This window comes from Marmota marmota, unplaced genomic scaffold (assembly GCF_001458135.2).
Source record: "Marmota marmota marmota unplaced genomic scaffold, marMar, whole genome shotgun sequence".
NCBI classification, from domain to species: Eukaryota; Metazoa; Chordata; class Mammalia; order Rodentia; family Sciuridae; genus Marmota; species Marmota marmota.
This window is the reverse complement of record NW_026000196.1, coordinates 5,587,015-5,609,471: the sequence shown is the minus strand read 5'-3', so window position 1 is coordinate 5,609,471 and position 22,457 is coordinate 5,587,015. Positions and strand designations below refer to the sequence as shown.

General features: G+C 34.7%; 1 protein-coding gene and 1 pseudogene across 2 annotated transcripts in view; both read left to right on the top strand.

Moving 5' to 3' along the window:
* Positions 1-22,457, top strand: part of Fanci (FA complementation group I) — a 71,162-nt gene that overhangs the window by 14,803 nt on the left and 33,902 nt on the right. For both annotated transcript variants that reach the window (XM_015493080.2, XM_048790275.1), the window contains exons 3-14: positions 1,089-1,161; positions 6,362-6,492; positions 7,050-7,206; positions 7,307-7,364; positions 9,190-9,231; positions 9,994-10,117; positions 10,625-10,710; positions 12,456-12,582; positions 15,365-15,454; positions 16,058-16,194; positions 16,981-17,161; positions 19,179-19,266. In XM_015493080.2, the coding sequence (XP_015348566.1) occupies positions 1,089-1,161; positions 6,362-6,492; positions 7,050-7,206; positions 7,307-7,364; positions 9,190-9,231; positions 9,994-10,117; positions 10,625-10,710; positions 12,456-12,582; positions 15,365-15,454; positions 16,058-16,194; positions 16,981-17,161; positions 19,179-19,266 (1,294 nt within the window). The remainder of the gene's footprint in view (positions 1-1,088; positions 1,162-6,361; positions 6,493-7,049; positions 7,207-7,306; positions 7,365-9,189; positions 9,232-9,993; positions 10,118-10,624; positions 10,711-12,455; positions 12,583-15,364; positions 15,455-16,057; positions 16,195-16,980; positions 17,162-19,178; positions 19,267-22,457) is intronic.
* Positions 2,203-2,296, top strand: LOC125612544 (annotated as a pseudogene).

The following is a 22,457-nucleotide window of genomic DNA, read 5'->3' as shown; positions in this document are numbered from 1 at the left end:
TACTCGTGAATATCCCCACAAGCCATTCTCTACACAAGGAGCAAAATTGACTTCATATCTGTTGTATCACTCCATTTTCCCCCCATTTAGTAACTTATACTTAAAATCTAAGATTCCTACCATAGCCTGTAAAAGTTTTCATAATAATCCTTTGCCTGTTGCTCCAAACTCATCTTCTGGCATTCTTTTTCTTACTACTCTCCACCTATCTTGGTCTTTTTTTTCAGGTACTTGAATAGGCCAAGGTCTTTGCTCCTTCAGGGCTTTTGCAGTGATGATACCTCGTCTCCTACTGCCTCCCCTTGTATAACTAGCTCTTTCTTATCCTCCAAGTCTCTGCTTAAATGTCACTTATATAAGAGAAACTTAAAACTACTCTAACTGAAGTTGCCTCCCTTTTTGAAATTATTGTCTACCTCATCCTTTTGTTTCCATTACGTTTTTTTCTGTCATCCTTTCTTCTCCTGTTAGAAACCAAGTAAAATTACCATGTGCACATCCCTTGTTCATTATTGTATTGGCCCTAGGAAGAAGAAAATACACCAAAAATATTTGTTGATGAATTTAATCTCAAAACAATACAATACAAAGTGCTGCTAAGTAAATGTTTGTAGAATAGATTTTAGTCTTGACAGCCATCGATCCTGTTAAGCGCTACCTTGTTCTAAATAAAAATTAAGGCCAGGTGTGGCGGCACAATCCTGTAATTCTAGCAGTTTGGGAGGCTGAGGCAGTAAGGTTGAAGATGGCAAGTTCAAAGCCATCCTCAGCAACTTAGCAAGGCCCTAAGAAACTTAGTGAGGCCATGTCTCAACAATAGAAAAAGAGCTAGGGTTATGGCTCAGTAATAACTTTATTTTCTTTGTTTATATTTTGTGGAACCCAGTACCTCACACATGGGAAGCAAGCACTCCATCACTGAGTTAGAGTCTCATCCCTTGTATGTTTATTTTCAGGTAATTGAAGTCTCTGAATGATCTGAACCAGACAGATGAGTGCTTTTTCCATCTTGAGTGTTTAGGTTTTTGGGATAGAGGAGCTGTGACCAGTCTTGTAACTTTTTCTTTTTTTTTTTTTTTTCATTGCAGTTGACTAATCTCCTTCAGAATCAAGCAGTGAAAGGAAATGCTCCTGGAGCACTCCTGAGAGCCATCTTCAAAGGTAATGAGTTAATTAATTTTACTTTTTTTGTACTGTGTTCATTGGTAGATTTGTTTACCTTTGGCAATTATTGTTTCTTTTACTATTTGAAGTGCTACTAGAACATATTCTGGTCTTTCACAGAAGCAACTAAAGCAGCAGTTTCCTGTTTAGAATACTAAACTATTTTATTAAAAGGAGTTGGAGTGGCTACCTGAGATTGTATTGTTGATTTCTTCCCTTTTTTTGGGGGCGGTTACCAGGGATTGAACTCAGGGGTTCACGACTACTGAGGCACATTCCCAGCTTTATATTGTATTTTATTTAGAGACGGTGTCTGACTGAGTTGCTTAGCACCTCATTTTTGGTGAGGCTGGCTTTGAACTTGGGATCTTCCTACCTCAGCCTTGAGCCCCTGGGATTACAGGCGTGTGCTACTGCGCCCAACCTCTTATTCATAAAAGAAATTTCAAAATTGGTTGACTAAACTCTCATGGAAACTTGCAAAATATTTTGTAGAAATACCAGAGAAAAGGGAACGATGGATGATCAGTGGCATTTGATGGTTTATTTGTTAGACAATCCTGGAACAAATTACTAGAACTCCCATTTTGTGACTATATTTAAAAATAGATTTTGGAAAACCTTGCCTTAAATTTGCATGAATTATCAAGTATTGTGGAAACTACCTTTTTAATCATTTTAGTTCTCTTATTAGGTATATGACCAATAACTAACTAATGATGACATTTTAAAAACTGAGATATAAGCTGATTGCAGTGGGGCACACCTATAATTCCAGCTACTCATGAAGTTAAGGAAGGAGGATCACAAGTTCAAGGCCAGCTTGTGCAACTTAACTGGACCTGTCTCAAAAGAGCCAGGTGGGGAGCACTTGTGTTTTTGTATACCTTTTGGACAAAGACAAGTGCAAAAAACATAGCTTTTTTTAAAAAAATTATTTTTTAGTTGTAGTTGGACACAATATCTTTATTTTATTTATTTGTATGTGGTTCTGAGGATCGAACCCAGTGCTTTGCACGTGCTAGACGAGCACTTTACCGCTGAGCCACAACCCCAGCCCAAAACATAGCCTTTTTTGCAACCCAAAACTCATTGTTCAGTTTGAGTTTTGATACATATAAGCAGGACTATTATACCTAAAACAGCTTAATGATGGGATATTGATAACTAAAAAGGATAGTTCTAAGATTAACGGATTGATGAAAAGCACAGGTATTGAGAGAATCTCAGCTACGTTGATTCAATATTCCAGTTTTCATATTGTGATATGGTCAGATGGCTTTTTTAGAGGCTTTTATCTTCAGAATGATTCATGGAGTTGAAAATATATCTTAATGTGTTGGATCATGTTTGCCTGTCGAATTGGCATATTCCACATCTGCACTATTCCTGAGAGTGATAATAGAAATTAGTATGATTTGAACTCATTGAAGTTTAAGGAAGGTGTCAGCAATCGAGAACCAAACAGATGGATCTACCCCAAAAGTGATCCTAAAGTCAATTACCCGAAGAAATTAGATCCCACATATCTTAGATGGAGAACTATGAAATCATTATCAGTATTGTCCATAATTCAAGTCAAAATAGAAGCGCCCCCCCCGCCCCAAAAAAAAAAAAAAAAAAAAAAGAATGGTGGCATGCTGATGGGGCAACTAGATTAAGCATCGGTTTTTCTTTTTCTTTTTTTTTTTTAGTTGTAGTTGGACACAATGCCTTTATTTTATTTATTTTTATGCTGAGGATCGAACCCAGTGCTTTGCACGTGCTAGACGAGCACTCTACTGCTGAGCCACAACCCCAGCCCCTAAGCATGTTCTTTAAAAAAGGGCATTGTTGAGATGGACAGTAAAGGAATCACAATGGGAAATTCCTTAAATAAAAATTTATTGACTTAAAAAAGCTGGGTGATAGGGGGCTGAATAAAGCACTTACTTAGCATGCGTGAGGTGGTCAGTTCCCCCCAAAAAAGGAGTGATAATCCATATATTAAAAAAATTTACCTTTTTAAAGTATATAAATTAAAAAAAATTTTTTTTGTTGTAGATGGAGAGAATGCCTTTATTTTATTTATTTGTTTTTATATAGTGCTAAGAATCAAAACCCAGTGCCTCACACATGCTAGGCAAGTGCTCTGCCACTGAGCTTCAGCCCTAGCCCAAAAGTGTATAAATTTTTTAATTGAGGTAATTGTCATGTCCAGTTCACCTCCTTAAAATGCATAATCCAATGACTTTTAGTGTAGTCACAGGGTTGTGCATTTATCACCACAGTGAATTTTAAATAGTTTTCATTACCCCTAAAAGAAATTGTACCATTAGTTTTTACCTCTCTACCCAGTCCATCCTGGCTCTAAAAAGCCATTTATCTACTTTCTGTCTTTATAGATTTGCCTATTCTGAATATTACTTATCTACACATCATCTAGGTTGTAGCATCTTATTTTTTTTACTGCCAAATAATATTCCATTGTATATAGCAAATTTTTTTCATTCATGAGTTGGTGACCTATTTCTGACCATAATATGTTGCTGTGAACAGTTATGTACAAGTTTTTGTGTGGACACATGCTTTTATTTATCTTGAGTATATATTCAGGAGGGGGAATATTCTAGGTCATGTGGTAATTCTATGCTTAACTATTTGAGGAACCGCCAAATTTTTCAGAGTGGCTGTATGAGGATGCTGATTTCTCCACATCCTCTTCGACACTTGTTATTAATTATTTGTACTTAAGTGGTATGTGGCTTTGATTTACATTTCTGTGATGTTAATTTTGTTGACCATCTTTTCATGTGCTTTACTGATCTTTTGTATATATTTGAAGAATTGTCTCTTCAAATCTTTTACTCTTTAAAAAATCAGATTTTTAAAAAATATTGAGTTGTAATAGTTTTTTATATATTTTAGGTACAAGTCTGTCTTTCGTACTAAGGATTGAACACAGGGTGCTTAACCACTGAACCTTGTCCCCAACCCTTTTTTAAAATATTTTATTTAGAGACAGTACCTTGCTGAGTTACTTAGGGCCTTGCTAAGTTGCTGAGACTGGCTTTGAATTTGCAAACCTCTTGCCTCAGCCTCTGAGCTGCTGGGATTACAGGTGTGCAACTACTATGCCCAGTCCTTTTTATTTTGAGACAGGGTCTCACTAAATTGTCCACGTTGGTCTCACACTTGGATTCTCCAGTCTCAACCCCCTGAGTAACTGTGATTACAGGGGTGCTCCACCATGCCTGGCTATTTTTTTTTTTGTCCTTTTATGGTGTTCTTTGAAGCTCATAGTTTTTAATTTTGATGACATCCACTTATTTTTTTGTTTGTGCTTTTGGTGTCATATCTCATGTACCATTACCTAAACCAAGAACATGAAGCTTTGTGCCTGTGTTTTCTTGTGAGAGTTTTATAGCTTTAGCTCTTAACATTTAGATCTTTTATCCATTTCAAGTTGATTTTTGTATGATAGGAGGTAGAGGTTCAGTTTTATTTTATCCCTCCACTTAACACTTATCAGTTGCTTGAGCTGGGAGTGGTGGCACATGCCTGTAAACCCAGTGACTCAGGAGGCCTAGGCGGGAAGATTGAAACTTCCAAGCCAGTCCCAGAAATTTAGTGAGGCCCTAAAAGCAACTCAGGGAGACCATGCTTCAGAATAAAAAGTAAAAAGGACAGGGTGACTCAGTAGTAGAGCGCTCCTGGTTAAATTCCTGGTACCAAAAAAATTGCCTGAGCCAGGTGTCATACCACACGCTTGTAATTTCCGCTATTTTGGAGGCTGAGGCAGGAAAATTGAAAGTTTAAAGCCAGTTTTGTAGTAGGTTATGCACATAGGAACTGTGAATCTTTTTGAGTTTTGTGCTGCTTTCTCTAGATTGTCTTAGATATTGTGGGTCCTTCATGTTTCCATATAAATTTAAAGTAAGCTTGTTCTGCAAAAAAGGAAGTTGGGTTGTTAGAGATATTTTGTTGAATTTTTACATGAATTTGAGAAGCAAAGTTATCTTTTTACCAGAGACTGAACCCAGAGGTGCTTTACCAGTGAGTCACATCCTAGCTGTTTTTTTATTTTGAGACAGGGTCTTACTAAGGCTGGCCTGGAACTTGTGATCCTCCTGCCTCAGCCTCCTGAGTTATGGGGTTACTGGTGTGCACCACCAGCAGTGCTATCTTAATTCATATCTTCCATTCCATGAGCATGTGATGTCGTTCCATTTTTAACATTATAGGGATGAGGAATGGATTGAAGTGTTGTTAAAATGCCACAAAGCTTGCTGTTTTTAACCGAGATTCAACTTTTTCTTTTCTTTTTTTAAATAACTTTTAAGGTTTTTTTAATATTTATTTTTTAGTTGTAGTTGGACACAACATCTTTATTCTATTTAATTATCTATTTATTTTTAAATATTTTTTAGTTGTAGTTGGACATAATATCTTCATTTTATTTTATTTTATGTGGTGCTGAGGATCAAACCTAGGGCCTTGCACGTGCTAGGTGAGCATTCTACCGCTGAGCCACAATCCTAGCCCCTCAACTGTTTTTTTTTTGAGTAGACACTTTCTGGATTATTGGAATCCTTTGCTTAATTTTCAGAGCTCTGGAAGGTTGATTTTGCTTATTTCTGTCAATGTTCCTTTATTGTTTATAGATGAGAGACATTTCTAGGATTCTGTTACTTTGCTGTTCCTATAGATATCACTTAGTGATGACAATTTGAAATGAAGTATATTAAAGGCATTAAATTAGGGTTACTGCAGTTTCCCCAAATGCTGCAAGTTATACTAGAAGGCTTCCTCCTCCTGTACTATATAATAATAATAATTATTATTATTATTATTTATTTTTAGTTGTAGATGAGTACAATACCTTTATTTATTTTTATTTTTATTTTATGTGGTGCTGAGAATTGAACCCCATGCCTTACAAATGCAAGGCAAGCTCTCTATCACTGAGCTGCAACCCAAGCCCCCTGTACTATGTAATTTTTAAGTTAATAGGTGGAAGAAGAAAAGATGTTATTTCGGTCCCTTTACTTTGGTTACATTGAGCATGTTTTTTCAAAGCCCCTACGTGTTGCTGATAATAATCAGTAGTTTGATAATTCTGTTTCTATAAACTATAAAGCTCTTTGTTTTTCTTATTTACCCTTTAACCTTGTTAGACTTTTTTTTTTCCTTCTTGTTCCTTACCATATATTTAAAGGTTCTCCCTGCTCTGAGGAAGGTGGAGCACTTAGAAGACGTAAGGTATACACTTGTTGTATCCAGTTGGTAGAATCAGGAGATTTACAGAAAGAAGTAGCATCTGAAATCATTGGATTACTAATGTTGGAGGTAAGATGGAAGATAGAATTGTTTGGGGAAAGTTGTTTTGAAAGGTTATAATTTGTTGAGGGAGGGAAAACTTTTGTGCCAAACCTAGGATAGTTTCTATTTATGAATAAGAGCTAATGTTAACAAAACAAACAAACAAACAAATGGGTTATGAACCACCTAGGATGAAGGGATATGAACCACCTAGATGTATATATTACCTTTCTGTTACCCTGAGCATATATCTCCTTGAAGAGCTGATATATTTGAAAACATTAAGGAACTGATGAAGGGTTCTAGCCTTTGAAATCTTTACAATTACAAATATGTAATATAGCAACTTGATTCTGTGAATCTTTTTCTTTTTTCTTTTCTTTTTTGTGGTGCTGGGGATTGAACCCAGGGCCTTGTGCATTTGAGGGAAGCACTCTACCAACTGAACTATTCCTAGCCCTCTGTGAATCCTTTATAGGGTCTGTTTTGGGTCTCAACATCAATTCAGTTTGCCAGCAAAGACTTATTACTTAGAGATATCAAACACTGGATTTCTACTTAAGATTTTCTTTTTGAACTTTTAGGCTTACCATTTCCCAGGACTGTTACTGATTGAATTAGCCAATGAGTTTATTGGTGCTATCAAAGAGGGCAGCCTAGTGAATGGAAAATCTTTGGAGTTACTGCCCATCATTCTCACTGCCTTGGCTACTAAAAAGGAAAATCTGTCTTATGGAAAAGGTGATTTTCTTCCAATTCTAGTGACTTTTTCTCTAGTCAGATTTTTTTTTTTTTTTTCCACATAATCAGATTTGTTTCACAGTGTGTTTTGCACTTCTAGGTGAATTGAGTGGGGAAGAATGTCAGAAGCAGTTGATTAATACCCTCTGTTCTGGCAGGTCAGTCTTTGTCATTGATGTATAACTTTCTCAGAACTACAAGTGGACAAAAAATGACTGTCATTTATTTCAGGAATTTACATTTGTGAGGTTTTTAAGCCATTTTTAAACACGCATATTAACGTTCATTTTAACATAGTAGCATTATTTGGAGTCCCAAGATCCTTAAGGCTAAGAAAGTTGTCTTGATGTTACATCTTTCAGTTTTTTTTTTTTTGGTGGTGCTGGGGATTGAACCAAGGCAAGCACTCTACCAACTGAGCTATCTCCCCAGCCCCTAAAAAAAAAAAAATTTTTTTTTTTTTTGAGGGAATAGAATACAAAAGTAATGTTTGTATTCTTTAATCAATTATTGTATTTCTGGGATTCTACCTAGTTAAGACACCAGTATATAAAAAATTCTTACACATGAATATGTTCAACACGGAAACTTATGACCCAAGTGAGCACACCATAACTGACATTTAAGCTATGTAAGTTAAGGTATAGCCACTATGAAATTTATACCTATTAAGAATGAAATATATAAAGGCATACTTCAAAAATGAGAAATTTTTACTATATAGTCGGTAAAATAAAGTGAACACTAAGTTACATACTACAGTGTTTATACTTGAGTATGTTAAAAAGAATAAGAGAATATCCAAGACTTCTTTATGTAAGAGCCGTGATGTAAATTATTTTAGGCTTATAATTAATGTGTCCATCTCTTCTTTTGTTTGGTTTATTTGTTTTGGTACTGGAGATTGACCCAGAGGTGCTTAACACCGAGTCATATCTCCAACCCTTTTTTTATTTTGAGTCAGGGTCTCAGTAGCTTAGGGCCCCACTAAGTTGCTGAGGTTTGCCTTGAACTTGGAGTCCTTCTGTCTCACCTTCCTGAGTTGCTAGGATTAGAGGCATGTGCCACTGCGCCTGGCTTGGTTTTTTTTAGTTGTAGATGGCACAATACCTTTATTTTAATTATTTATATTTATGTGGTGCTGAGGATTGAACCCAGTGCCTCATACATGCTAGGCAAGTGCTGAGCTACAACCCTAGCCCCTGTTCATTTGTTTTTAATTACATAAAGATTTTATTAAAAATGATTATGTTGGCACACTCCTATAATCCTAGTACTGGAGAGGTTTAGCTAGGAGGATTGCCTGGGCAACTTATTGAGACCCTAAGCATTAATAGTGAGACCCTTTCTCAAAATAAATAAAGGGATGGGAGTAGTCCAGTGGTAAGGTGCCTATTCAGTATACGTTATATTTTATATTTTTCATTTTCATTTAACATATCTGTTTATGTCAGCATGTAAATACAACTCTGAATTCATTTTAGTGATTTCATAGTATTTTAATCTATTATTTGATTAATGTTCGATTGTTGGATTATTTCTATTTTTATACATCTAGATGATCTTTTATAAGCATGTATATGGAATGTATTTCAAATAGTAAGTTGGGTGGGTTTGTGGTTATGTGCATTTTTAAAGTTGATAAGTATTATCGACTCCTACATTCCCTAAAATAGTATTTGAATAGTGTTTATTTTCCATAATCTCACCAATACTGGGTGTCATGAATTTTGTTTTGGTTTTTATTTTTTGATTCTGGGAATCAAATCTCATCAAACTTTGGTTTTCTAAGTCTGATAAGTTAAAAACTGACACTTAAATCATTGTTCTAAATAGTATTTTAAAAATATTGATTTCAAGTGTTGCAAAATTAAACTTGAAATGTCCCTAGTTTTGTTTTACCTCTTCACTAGTTTTACAAAATTAAGTATAAATAAGTTAAAATGAAATAAATTCATGTTCTTTGTCATTTTCTTGAACCAGATGGGATCAGCAGTATGTAATCCAACTCACCTCCATGTTCAAGTAAGAATCATTATTCCTTTTTCTCTTTATCTTCTGCTTTGTGATCTTACCTGCTAGAAATTGAAAAACAGCAAGCTCAAAGGTTACTGTCCTCTGAGTAAGCATATTGGTACCTCTTGTTTTCTTTTAGGGAATTCTCTCCCCCACCTCCTCTTTCATTTTTTTTGGTACTGAGGATTAAACTCAGGGACACCCAACCACTGAGCCACATCCCCAGCCCTATTTTGTATTTTTTATTTACAGACAGGGTATCTCTGAGTTGCTTAGCGCCTCACTTTTGCTCAGGCTGGCTCTGAACTCATGATCCTCCTGCCTCAGCTTCCCAAGCCACTCGGATTACAAGTCTGCACCTCCATGCCCAGCTCCCCCACCTCCTTTTTGACTTTAGTTTTCTTTCATCTTCTTGGAACAGGGTCTTGCTTTGTTGCTCAGGCTGTCCTCCAACTCAGATCCTCCTACCTCAGCGTCCAGAGTAGTTAGGATTACAGACACACACCCTCGTGCCCAGCTTAATTATTTAATGTATTACTGATTTTTTTTTTCCAAGATGACTTTGTTTAGGAAAAGTTATTGGTTCCCTTAAAGATTCTTTATAAGAGAAAAATCAAAAGGAATAATTATAATATTCTAAAATTTTCTTTCTTTATTGCTCCCAAATTTTGTTTCTTAAGAAAATGTTTAATGGAATTTTAGCACTGGATTTAATTTCTAAAAACAAGGCGGTTGAGTTCTGGCTAGAGCCTTTGAAATTTTGATCTATAGGGATGTCCCTCTGACTCCAGAAGAGGTGGAATTTGTGGTTGGAAAAGTGTTGAAAATGTTCTCCAAGTTGAATCTTCAAGAAATACCACCTTTGGTCTATCAGCTTCTTGTTCTCTCTTCAAAGGTATTTAAAAAAAATTGATTTCTCTTTTATTTTGGTGGTTTGAACCAATTATCACCATTCAGGTTTTTCACACTGCTGATTTATGTACTAGGCCATAGCTGTTTTGTTTTTATGTGTGGTGATTTAGTTTAGTAAAAAGGTCATGCTCCTCGGGCAAGGAAAACAGTTATTTCTGCCATTAATACGTTTTCTTTTTAGTAGCAAAAGAAAGAGATTTCAGAAAGGGTTAACTATAGGCCCCTTAAAGTCAGACACTAAGGTATTTTAAATTCTGTTTAAACCTATGATTCTAAGTTGAGGTTTATTTAAGTAAATCTGTACTTTATAATCCTTTAGGTTGAAAAGTACTTTTTTTGCAGTGCTGAGGCCCTAGTGCATTTGAGGCAAGTGCTGTATCACTGAGCTACGAGTCCTACCACTACATCCTCAGACCCTTGAAAAGTACTTTGATTTAGCATGGTTATTTTATCCTTAAATTAGAAGAATTTATCTCCCCTATCCTCCTAGGGAAGCAGGAAGAGCATTTTGGATGGAATCATAACCTTCTTCAATGAGCTAGATAAGCAGCACAATGAGGAACAAAGTGGTGATGAGTGAGTAATATAGACAAATAGATAAAAATATTATTTTTACAAATTCATCTTATATATTTTAATTTCTTTGTTGTTGCCTGTTGCCTTCTTTTTCATGCCCTTTCTTTAGAACTTCAGCACTGAATTTTTGTAGTCCTCTCCTAGATAATAATAAAGAGAAATTAAGAAAATATGAGAAATAATTAAGAAAATAATGCAATGTCTTCAGTTCTCTAATTTGCAACCTTCCAGAAAAGTAGCAATAATTGTCCTCTAACATGTAGGTTTAAAACCTATATATTATTAAATGTCTACTCTGTGCCACAAAGTTATTTGATCTGTGGTCACACTAATGAACCAGTCAAACAAGTTCCTTGCTCTTGTTGAGCTTACATTTTAGTGGAAAGAAAACAAAGTGGAAAATGCTATGAAGGTAATACAAAGGGGTGATGTGACAGTGACAGCATAGTTACTTTAGATTGGATCAAGAAAATCTTTTCCTGAGAAGATATTATTTTAACTGAAGCCTGAATGGTAAGAATCACAACATGTAGATCAGAGAGAACATTCTCAAGTGAAGGAATAATACAAAAGCAGTGACATATATAAGAGGTTTTTTTTTTAGTTGTTGGATCTGTATTTAATTTATTTATTTATATGCAATGTTGAGAATTAAACCCAGTGCCTCACACGTACTAGGCAGGCACTCTACCACTGAGCCCCTGTTTTTGTTTTTTGGCAAGCATTTGTAGAGTGCTTATTGTGTATTAGTGCAGTTATAAGCACTATAAACCTCACAATGCTATTTTGCCTCTATTTTGTGGACGTGGAAACCAAAAGTCAAGAAATTAAGTAAAGTAGTGGGCCTGAGATTTGGTTTGAAGAGTTCTTTCTGTTAGCTATAGTGCAGTCTGCTGTTCCTCTGTATCATAACTTCTAGTTACTAGGCTTGATCAGTTGCTTAGAAAGCAGTCTTAGTCAGTTAATGCTGACAGTGTCAGGTTTGGGACAGAAAATTAGCTTAATTTTGATCATTTTAGGTTTTATGTGTATATTAGCATTCCATATAGATATGGGAGCCGTAGTCCTAAATTGCAGAGAAGAGACTGAACTGGAGACACAGATTTGAAGGGACTAAAGCCATGGGATTGGATGGAATGAATTATGTAGGGAAAGTGTGAAGAGAAAGAAATCCAAGCCTGACTCTTAAGCATTCTAAATTTTAAAGGTTAAGCAATAGGGGAAGATGGTCCTGAAAAAAGAATTTTGAGAAGAGACCAGTGACAGTGCCCTAAGAGAATGTGTTTTGAGGAAGAAGTAGTTAATTGAGATGGGACTTTATTTGCTTTGGCAACATAGCAGTTATTTGACCCTTGTAAGAAGAGTCAAGTGGCATTTGAGGGTGGGATTAAGAGAGGGCAGAAACCTGGTTGAATGGGGTTGAACTGGGAAGACAATATGAGATAAGTAAAATAATGACTATAGAGAATACTTACAGTAAGTTTTGTTCTAAAGAGGAGCAGAGAATGGGGCAGTAGAATCTGTTTATCATGCTACTTTTTTCTCCATGTTTTCATTATAAATTACACATGAGATTTGTTGTTACATATTCATACATACACACAATATAACAATATAATTTGGCCAATATTTTGTACTTACTTTGTGCTTCCAGTGATTGTGTGAGTTCAACTTGAGTTGGTCTACTTGTTCATTGAAGCATCTGCATGTCTCATTCTAACTCATCTTTGTATTGAATCTTTTAGACTGCTGGATCTTGTTACCGTGCCATCAGGTGAACTTCGTCATGTGGAAGGCACCATTATTCTACACATTGTGTTTGCCATCAAATTGGACTGTGAACTAGGCAGAGAACTTTTGAAACATGTAAAGGTAGCACCAAACTTTGAACTTAAGCCATTTTATGTCAATTAATGACAGGAAACAAATATTATAGAAGAGCCCTAGGTTGAGAGGATCTCTTTTTTTCCACTCTGAAATTGAAAACATGTCACCCCAATCTTAAGCAAACCAGAAATTTTAAAACTTTCCTTTAAACATTCTAGTGCTAGAAAAGAAAAAACTGAGGACTGTTCATTAGGAAGATCAAAATCTAATTTTATTATGTGATCTTCAACCTTTTTCCTCACTTTTCATCATTTTTGAATTAGGGTCTTGCTTATTTCTAGTAGAGTTTTGTGATGCTGTCATTCAACATTAGATCTGTGAGGTAGAAAAATAAAAATTCAGAAGTGCTTTGAATTCTTAAACAAAAGAAGGACACATTTATGTTTTTTTCCTCCAACTCTTCCCTCCCCCCCACTCCCTCCCTCCCTTCCTTCCTTCTTCCGTGCTTAACTGCTGAGCCACATCCCCAGCTCTTTTTTTTCAGTATTTCACTAAGTTGCTGAGGGCCTCATTAAATTGCTGAAGCTGTCTTTGAACTTGGAATCCTCCTGCCTCAGCCTCCAGAGTCATTGGGATTACAGGCGTGCTCCACTGCACCCAACTCCTCCAACTTTTTATTTTGAAAATTTTAACCCGCAGAAAAGTTTAAACTCTGTAGCACAGAAAGCATCTGTATTTTCTTCATCTAGATTTACCAGTTTTATCTGTCTTATCTCTTTCTCTGTCTCATACACTCCCCCCCAATCATTTAAAAGTAAGTTGCAGAAACCATAATTCTTCATCATCTGAGTATTTCAGTATGTGCCTCTCGAGAATAAGGACATGTTAACACAATACCATCCTCACATCTGGGAAAATTAACAATAATTCCTTTTTCATCTCTAACTATTTATAGTAGCTATATTGTTGGTCTTTTCGGTTTTGTGTATTTTAATCAACTCTACTATTTTTGTTTTGTTCATCTTTGATTTTATATTTAGTCCTTTTTTTTGTTTTTATTTGGTGTCACTTTTTCTGGGCTTCAAAGACCTATTTTTTAAACTTTATTAAGGTACAATTGAATTGAATTTAAGTTAAAATTTATCCCATTTAAGTGTACAATTTAGTGACTTTTCATAAGTTTACCTAATTTTGCAGTGGTTACTATAGTCCAATTTTAGAATATTTTTATTGTCATATAAGAGCTCTCATGTGCATTTACTCTTCATTACCACACCTAGCCCCAGGCAACCACCAATGTACTTTCTGCCTGTATAGATCTGCCCTTCATAGACATTTTATAAAAATGGAGTCACATCATATGTGATCTTTTGAGCATGGCTTTTTCATTGAGTGAAGTATTTTCAAGGTTCATCCATATTATAACATATATCTATTTAATTTCTTTTTTATTGTTGAATAGTACTCCATTTTATGGATATAGCAGTTTTGTTTAGCTATTTACCAGTTGATGTAGTTAGAGTTTTTCCTACTGTTTGGCTATTAGGAATCATACTATTTTGAAAATTAAATCTGAATCTTTGGGTGTATATTTCATTTTTCCGGGGTAGAGAACTAGGAGTGGAGTTACTGATTTGTATGATACATTTATGTTTAAAAATTGTTTTTGTTTGTTTTGGTTTTGGATTGGTTCTAGGGAATTGGTACCAGGGGTGCTGAATCACTGAGGCACATTCCTAGCCCTTTTTATTTTTTATTTTGAGACAGAGTCTCACTCAGTTGTTTAGGGACTCATTAAGTTGCAGAGACTGTCCTTGGAACTTGTGAACCTCCTGGCTCAGGCTCCCAAATCATTGGGATTACAGGCATATGCCATCAAATCAGGCTTATGTTTAAGTTTTTAACCAACTGCGGAAGTGTTTTCCAAAGTAGGTGTATATCATTTCACATTCCCATTGTCATTGTAGGAAGGTTTCTGTTTCTGTTCTCTACATCCTACAATAATATTTTATAGTGTCTTTTTTTATTGTCTTTTTTTCTTGTATTCTAATTGGTGTGAAATAATATCTCATTGAGGTTTACTTTGCATTTCCTTAATGACTGATGATAATTGAGTATCTTTTCTTATGCTCATTGGCTGTCATGTTTTTGGTGAGATGTCTATTCAAATATTTTGCCCATTTTATGATTGTGGTGTTTGTCATACTGTTGTAAGGATTTTTAAAATATTCTTTACCAGGTATGTATTCTTTATTTTGTGTATATACTTATCAGGTATATTTAGCAAATATTTTCCCCAGTCTCTAACTTATCTTTGCATTTTTTATTTTATTTTTGGGGAGATACCAGGATTTGAGCTCAGGGGCACTCAACCACTGAGCCAAATCCCCAGCCCTATTTGTATTTTATTTAGAGACAGTGTCTCACTGAATTGCTTAGCACCTCACTTTGCTGAGGCTGACTTTGAATTTGGCAGTCCTCTTGCCTCAGCCTCCTGAGCTGTTGGGATTACAGGTGTGCACCACCGCGTCAGGCTGCAGTTTTTAAGTGGTATCTTTTAAAGCACAAAAGTTTTTAATTTTGATGAAGTCCAGTTCATCAGTTTTCTTGTATAAATTATGTTTGATATTATGTCTAAGAAATCCTTACATAGTCCACGGTTTTAAAGATTTTCAGTTTGTTCTAAAAGTTTTATAGTTTTATCTCTTACATTTAGGTTTGTGATCCATTCAAGGGCCTATTTTTAAGCAGGCTACCTTGTGCTTTTTAAGTGTATACATTTTTTTTTTTTAAATGTAAATAATGACTCTTTTTTGGTTTATTTTAGGCAGGACAGCAAGGAGATTCAAATAATTTATGTCCCTTCAGTATTGCTCTTCTTCTTTCTGTAACAAGAATACAGAGATTTGAGGAACAGGTATTTTTTTTTTTTTTTTAATGACATCTTGGTTACTTCTGTGTTGATAAGAAAATATACAAGAAATTGTTTTTGTTATTAACCTTTCTTAAACAATTCTACTCCCATTCTGTGGGGATTCTAGAAACTTCAGATACTTGGTCTACAACTATTTTCTATTGTGAGGTAAGCCAGGTGGTGAAATGAGGAAAAGGTGGAAATATCACATAGTGTACATAGTAAGAAAGGGAAGTATCCATGGATATTTGCCAGCAGTTTTATTGCATTGTAACTTTCCAAAAAATTGGACCTGCCTGATTGAGTTGAAACAAATGTGAGAATATAGTCGTCACAAGATGAAAATAATAAAATCTTTTGCCACTTTTTCTCATGTGTGTTCCCAGATCTTGGGTAATATTTATAAAATATGATATATTTTTCTTGTCAAAGATGGCATTTCTCCAATTCTTAGGTTTCCCTGAAAGTCACATTTTGTGTCATCTTCATCTAGACAGTTTTCATAGGGATACATGTGAGTTTAAGCTTAAAGAACAGTTAGAGGGTTAAGATTCACAGCATGAGCAATAATTTTGTTTCATTTCCCTGCTTCTTCCATCATATTAGGTGTTTGATCTTTTAAAAACTTCCATTGTGAAAAGCTTTAAGGATCTTCAGCTACTCCAAGGCTCAAAATTTCTTCAGAATCTAGTACCCCATAGATCCTGTGTTTCAACCATGATCTTGGAAGTGGTAAAGAATAGGTGAGTTGGTGAACCATATTCCAAATACTTTTACATGGTATTGAGTATTAGAAAATGTAATGTGGCACCATACTTGTGACCCATCAAAGAAAACTGATGATTACAACTGTTGACTTCATAATATGAAGTTTTAATCCCTTAAAATTGGTCAAGCAAATTACTTGCTTGACACAATGATATAAAGATTATTTATAAGCTTATCACTTTCACTGGAAAGGGTAACAGTAAGTGGTATAATCACCAAAGAGTCTACGGTTTTACAAAAGTGTTTTTATAGTTTTAGCTCATGTGCTGGAACCAGGTTATTTATTCATTCATGTTATAAATATATACTGAGTACCTTTGTTTGCCAACCTTGTGCTAGGTAGTATGGCTTCAGCCCTAGAGAATCTCAGTCTAGGGGGAGAGGCAGGTTTGTAAGTTTATATATCATGTAAGTATTGTCGGTATTAGGGGAATGAGAAGAAAATTAATTTTTAAATAAATGGAAATCTTTAATGATTATTACATTGAAATATTCTAATTTCTTATATATTTTTTTGAGTATTTGTGGTTTTTAGATTTATTTATTGTTCTGGTTGTCCATGAAAACCACTTGCCAATTCATTCCCATTACTATACATTCAGGAATTCAGAATTCTGCCAGATAAGGTTGTATGAAAAGATTCATACGTGAAGTGCATTGGTTTATCCATCTTTAATTAGAGAGTGTGTAACATAGCAGTGAGTATAAAACTAGATGTCTTTCCAGGTTTTTCTTTTTAACTATGCTTTCTTTTCATGTAGTGTTCATAGTTGGGATCATATTACTCAGGGACTGGTAGAACTTGGCTTCATTTTAATGGATTTATATGGGCCAAAGAAGATTCTTGATGGGAAAACTGTTGAAACCAGCTCTAGTCTTTCTAAAATGCCAAACCAGTGTACATGTAAGCTTGGAGCTAATATCCTATTGGAAACTTTTAAGGTGAGACTCTAGTTTGGCAACAATTTCCTACTTTGTTTAAGTGATATCAGTAGAGCAGGACATTTGTCTAGGAGTTTGGTAGGTAAGAAAATTTGTTGTTTAGTACTTTGACAGTATTTATGACAGAGCTTAGGTTGGTAAAGGGACATTATAGATCCAGTTTCATGAATTGCTTTCTTATTCTTTTATTACATTTTTCATGTATTCCACTTATCCTGTTGTTTTGGATCATACCATAGAAATTTGATTATAACTTCTACATGTATTTTTTCTCTTATTCCTCTAGTAGCAGATCACTTCTAGCTTTTTGCTTATTTATTTATTTATTTTTACTGTATTTCTCAGGGTCTGATTGATCTGTTATTCCTTGTACATAAAAGGAATTTAATGTTATTTCATAATACTTTTTAGGTCACCAAAGAACATTAGACTTGAAGAATTTGCTTGGTTCATTGTTTTTGAAGAACCTAAATGTGACGTTAATAATTTTTTACATTATTACCAAATTATGACTGTCATCTCAATCTGTACTTCAAAGTAATCAAGTTCAAGTTCATAATCTCTTGAAATAATTTAAAAAATTAATTTCCTTTGAAATAAAAAAGCAAGGTCACATCTGATACTAAACAATTTTGCTAGTGATTTCTCTAAATTAACTTTTTTTCTTTTTCTTTCTTTGGTACCAGGGATTAAAACCATGGGCGCTTAACCACTGGGCCATATTCCCAGCCCTTTTTTTGTTTGTTTTAAATTTTTTCATATATATTTTTAGTTGTTGGTGCACCTTTATTTTATTCATTTATTTATATGAAGTGCTGAGAATTAAACCCAGTGCCTCCCACATGCTAGGCAAGCACTCTACCACTGAGCCACAACCCCTGCTCCCCCAGCATCCCACCCCTGCCCAACTAAGGATTGAACTCAACCACTGAGACACATCCCCAGCCCTTTTTTATATTTTATTTAGAGACAGGGTTTCGCTGAGTTGCTTAGGGCCTTGCTAAATTGCTGAGGCTGGCTTTGAACTTGCATTTTTCCTCCCTCAGCCTCCTGAACCACTGAGATTACAGGTATGCACCCCTGTGCCCAGCTCTAAGTTATCTTTTTGACATTCAGTTGTTGTAATATAACTATACCAAAAGTATCTGGAGATAAATCTAGTGTTTTGGACTGGGGTTGTGGCTCAGGGTAGAACACTTGCCTAGCATGTGTGAGGCACTGTTGTAAACAAATGAAATAAAAGGTCCATCAACAACTTAAAAAAATCTAGTGTTTTGATCCAAAACTGTGAGGTAAATGGCATAGTTCTTGAGGTAAATGTACTTAATATAAATAATCCTTTTAAATAATAAATAAAGTTAAAAACATTCTTAGAATAACTTCTTGTTTTACATTAATGATTTTCAAAACAAGATCCATTTGATTTCAATTCACAGATGTTGGCTTTTTCAAAGCATCTCTGAAGCATATTTCTTTTTGCCGGAGTAGGAGGCATGTACCGGGAATTGAATTCAGAGGCACTCAACCTAGCCCGTTTTTTTTTAAAACTTTATTTAGAGACAAAGTCTCACTGAGTTGCTTAGCTTTTGCTGAGGCTAGCTTTGAACTCGTGAATCTCCTGCCTCAGCCTCCTGAGCTGCTGGGATTACAGGCGTGTACTACTGCACCAGGCTCTAAAGCGTATTTCTAACAAGTCACCAGTAGTCCGAAGTCTGACAGAAATTAATCTGTACTTCAAAGTAATCAAGTTCAAGTAAGAATTTTAACTAAAATTCAAATGAAAATTTAGAATGGATCTTTTCCAGGCAGCTGTTTTGCTTCTTGAAACAGGAATAAGTTAAGTTTTTTATGTTTCTTAAAAGATTTTAATAGACTTTTAAATTTTATTTTATTTTTTTAGAATAAAACAGTTGAGTTTTACCTATATTCAAACTATTCTCATCCTACCTGGTATGCATTGATGACCTTATAAGCTGAAGGTCACTCAGGAGTATTCTGTTGGTTCTATTCTTTTTAGATCCATGAGATGATCAGACAAGAAATTCTGGAGCAAGTTCTCAACAGGGTTGTTACCAGAGCATCCTCTCCCATCAGTCATTTCTTAGGTACTAAACTTTGAAAACATGGATAAGATTTTGGGAAATACTTTATGATGCAGGAGAGTTTAATGAAATATCTTTGATTATGATGCCAGTTTGACATATACATCTGTGTTGTCTGTGGTTATCAGTAAGGAAAGGAACATTTAAGTAATGAGGGGTACTTTCAGTTTTCATTAGTTTTTTTTTTTTTTTTTAAATACTTCTCAAATGATTGCTTTTCTGTTATTTGTTGACCTCCTAGCTGCTTAGACCTAGACATTCTGAAGTCAGAATTCATCTCTTTGGTGACTTATAAATTTGCTGGGTTTAGTACGTATCTCCTAATATCTAAATACATTGCCTTTTTCTCAGTCACCAATTTTCTTAGTTTCTCTGTCATTCAGCCTGTTCACAACTTCCTGAAACTTTTTAAATAGATGGTCTGGTGACTACTAGTTTGCTTTTCATGCCTGTGGCCAGTTTTTTTCTTTAATAGGAACTTTTCTTTCTTCTATCCTTAAATGTCTGTAAAGTTTAATACTTAATAGTTTATTCTGCTTTTTTCCCTTTCTTGACAGCTTTATTAAGGCATACTTGATGCATAATAATCTCCAGATTGAAAGTATAACTGTTTGATTATTTTCGATACATGTATACATCTGTGAAACCATTACCATAGTCAAGATGTATATATCTCACCCACAGATGCTTCCTGATGTCTCTTGGTAGTCTGTTCCTCAGTCTCTTCTTTCTCCACTGCCCATCTCTAGTCTGTTTTCTGTTACTATAAATGTCGTGTGTGTGCGCGTGCGCACTAGGGATTGAACCCAGGGCCTTGTACATGCTAGCATACATTCTACCACTGAACTATACCACCAGCCCTTAAATACCACTTTTTGAATTTTATACAATGGAATGATGTAGTGTACATAACTTTCTTGGTGGGGATGATGACTTCTTTCACATAGTATTCTTCTTTATCTATGATTTGTGTTATGTGTGTCAATAGTTGATTCCTTTTTGTTGTTAGTATTTTATATCTTAAGAATGTAATTAATTTTTTCATTCATTCACCTGAAGATATTTTAGGTTGTTTCTGGTTTGGAGCTAACAAAACCTACTCTGAACATTCCTTTGTGGGTTTTTTTTTTTTTGGTTGTAGTTGGATACAGTACCTTTATTTATTTTTATGTTGTGCTGAGGATTGAACTCAGGGCCTCGCACATGCTAGGCGAGTGCTCATCATTGAGCCATAACCCCAGCCCATCTTTGTAAGTTTTGTGTAGCCATAATGATTTCATTTCTTGGGAAAACATGCAATGAATCAGGTGTATTATATAATAAATGTTTAACAGTTGAATAAACTGTTAAATTGTTTTCCAAAGTGGTTGTACCATTCAGCATTTCTCCAGCAGTGTTCCCAGTTTTTGCATATTGACATCAATACTTGGTATGGTCATCCTTTTTAATTTTGGGCATTCTCATATTAATAATGGTGTCTAATTGTGGCTGATGATGCTGAACATTTTTTTAATATGTTTGTCATCTGTATATCATCTTTGGGCAAGTGACTATTCAAATCTTTTGCCCATTTAAAAAAATTGAGATGTTTGCCTTAGTATTTGAAGAGTTCTTTATATATTCTAAATAAGTTGTGTCAGGTATAATCATCTCCCTCGTATCCATTAGGGAATGGTTCCAGGACTGCCTCAGATACCAAAATCCACAGATGCTTCTGTTCTTTATATAAAATGGTATAGTATTTACTATAATCTATACACATCCTCTCATAAACTTTAAATCATCTCTAAATTATTTATGATACTAATATAGAGTAGTTATTATATACATAGTTATTATGTATTGTTCAGGAAATGGTAAGAAAGAATAGAACATATATGCTTTGTACAGATATAACCATTATAGAACATATATGCTTTGTACAGATATAATCATCATAGACATAACTACATGTCAGCAACAAAAATCACATTTTTTTCAAGTTCATGGTTGATTAAATCCATAGATGGGGAACCTGTCGGGATGGAATCTGTTCATATAGAGGTCTGACTGCACATGTTTTCAAATAAATATTCACCCATTCTTTTTGTTTATTTATTTATTTTTGGTTATACTGGTTTAAGAAGAAAAATGTTTAATTCAGTGAAGTCCAGTTTATTGATTTTATTTTATGATTTCTACTTTCGTGTCAAAGGTAAAAAATATTTGCCAAACCAAAGACCACTAATAGTTTTCTCCTGTGTTTTCTACTAGAAGTTAAATAGTTGTAACTTTCATCCTTAGATTGTGATCCATTTTTGTTAAATATTGTTTATGGTGTGAGGTAAAAGGGATTTTAATGTTTTTATTTTCTTATTTTGCATATAACTATCTTGTTGTTTTGTCAAAACTTGTTTTTTGGACTAATTTTTAAAATAATTTTCTGAGTATTTTTTTTTAAATTTTTTTTATTAGTTGTATATGGACACAATACCTTTATTTATTTTTATGTGGTGCTTAGATCCATTCCAGTGCCTCACATGTGGTAGGCAAGCGCTCTACCACTAAGCTACAACCTCAGCCCCTTGAGTGGTATTTTTGTTAAAAAATCAGCTAGCCATTTATGTGTGGTCTATTTCAGGAAGTATTCCAATGACCTATGTGTCAGTGTTTGTCTTCATTGTTGTAGTTTTGTAGTAAGTCATAAAATCAGATATTAAGTCCTTGAACTTTACTTTTCAAATGGGTTTGACTCTTTTAGGTCCTTTGCATTTTCAAATAAATTTTAGACTCCAGTCTGTCAGTTTTTAGAGAAAATTGATCAAGTTTTGATTGAGGTTGTTTTGAGTCTTTGGGATTAGTTTGGGATCTGAACAATACTGAGTCTTTTAACCTGTGAACACATCTATTTCTCATTTGTTTAGACCTTGTTTAATTATTTGCAATATGGCTTTGTTTTCATTGCATGGATCTTTGCATACCTTTATCAGAATTTCTTTAAGTATTTTATATGTTTTTGAGATGGATGTAAGGCATTTCTTAAAAAATTTAATTTATATATAATTGTGCAAATAGATATACAGCAGTGTAAGATGTTGTATATAGAGTTACATCATCTGTGAATCACGACATTCCCAGTAATTTGTCTTTTTTCTTTTCAGCCTGGCTGGCTAGGGGCTTGTCAGCTGTTTGTTTGCCGGGGGGTGGGGTGGGGT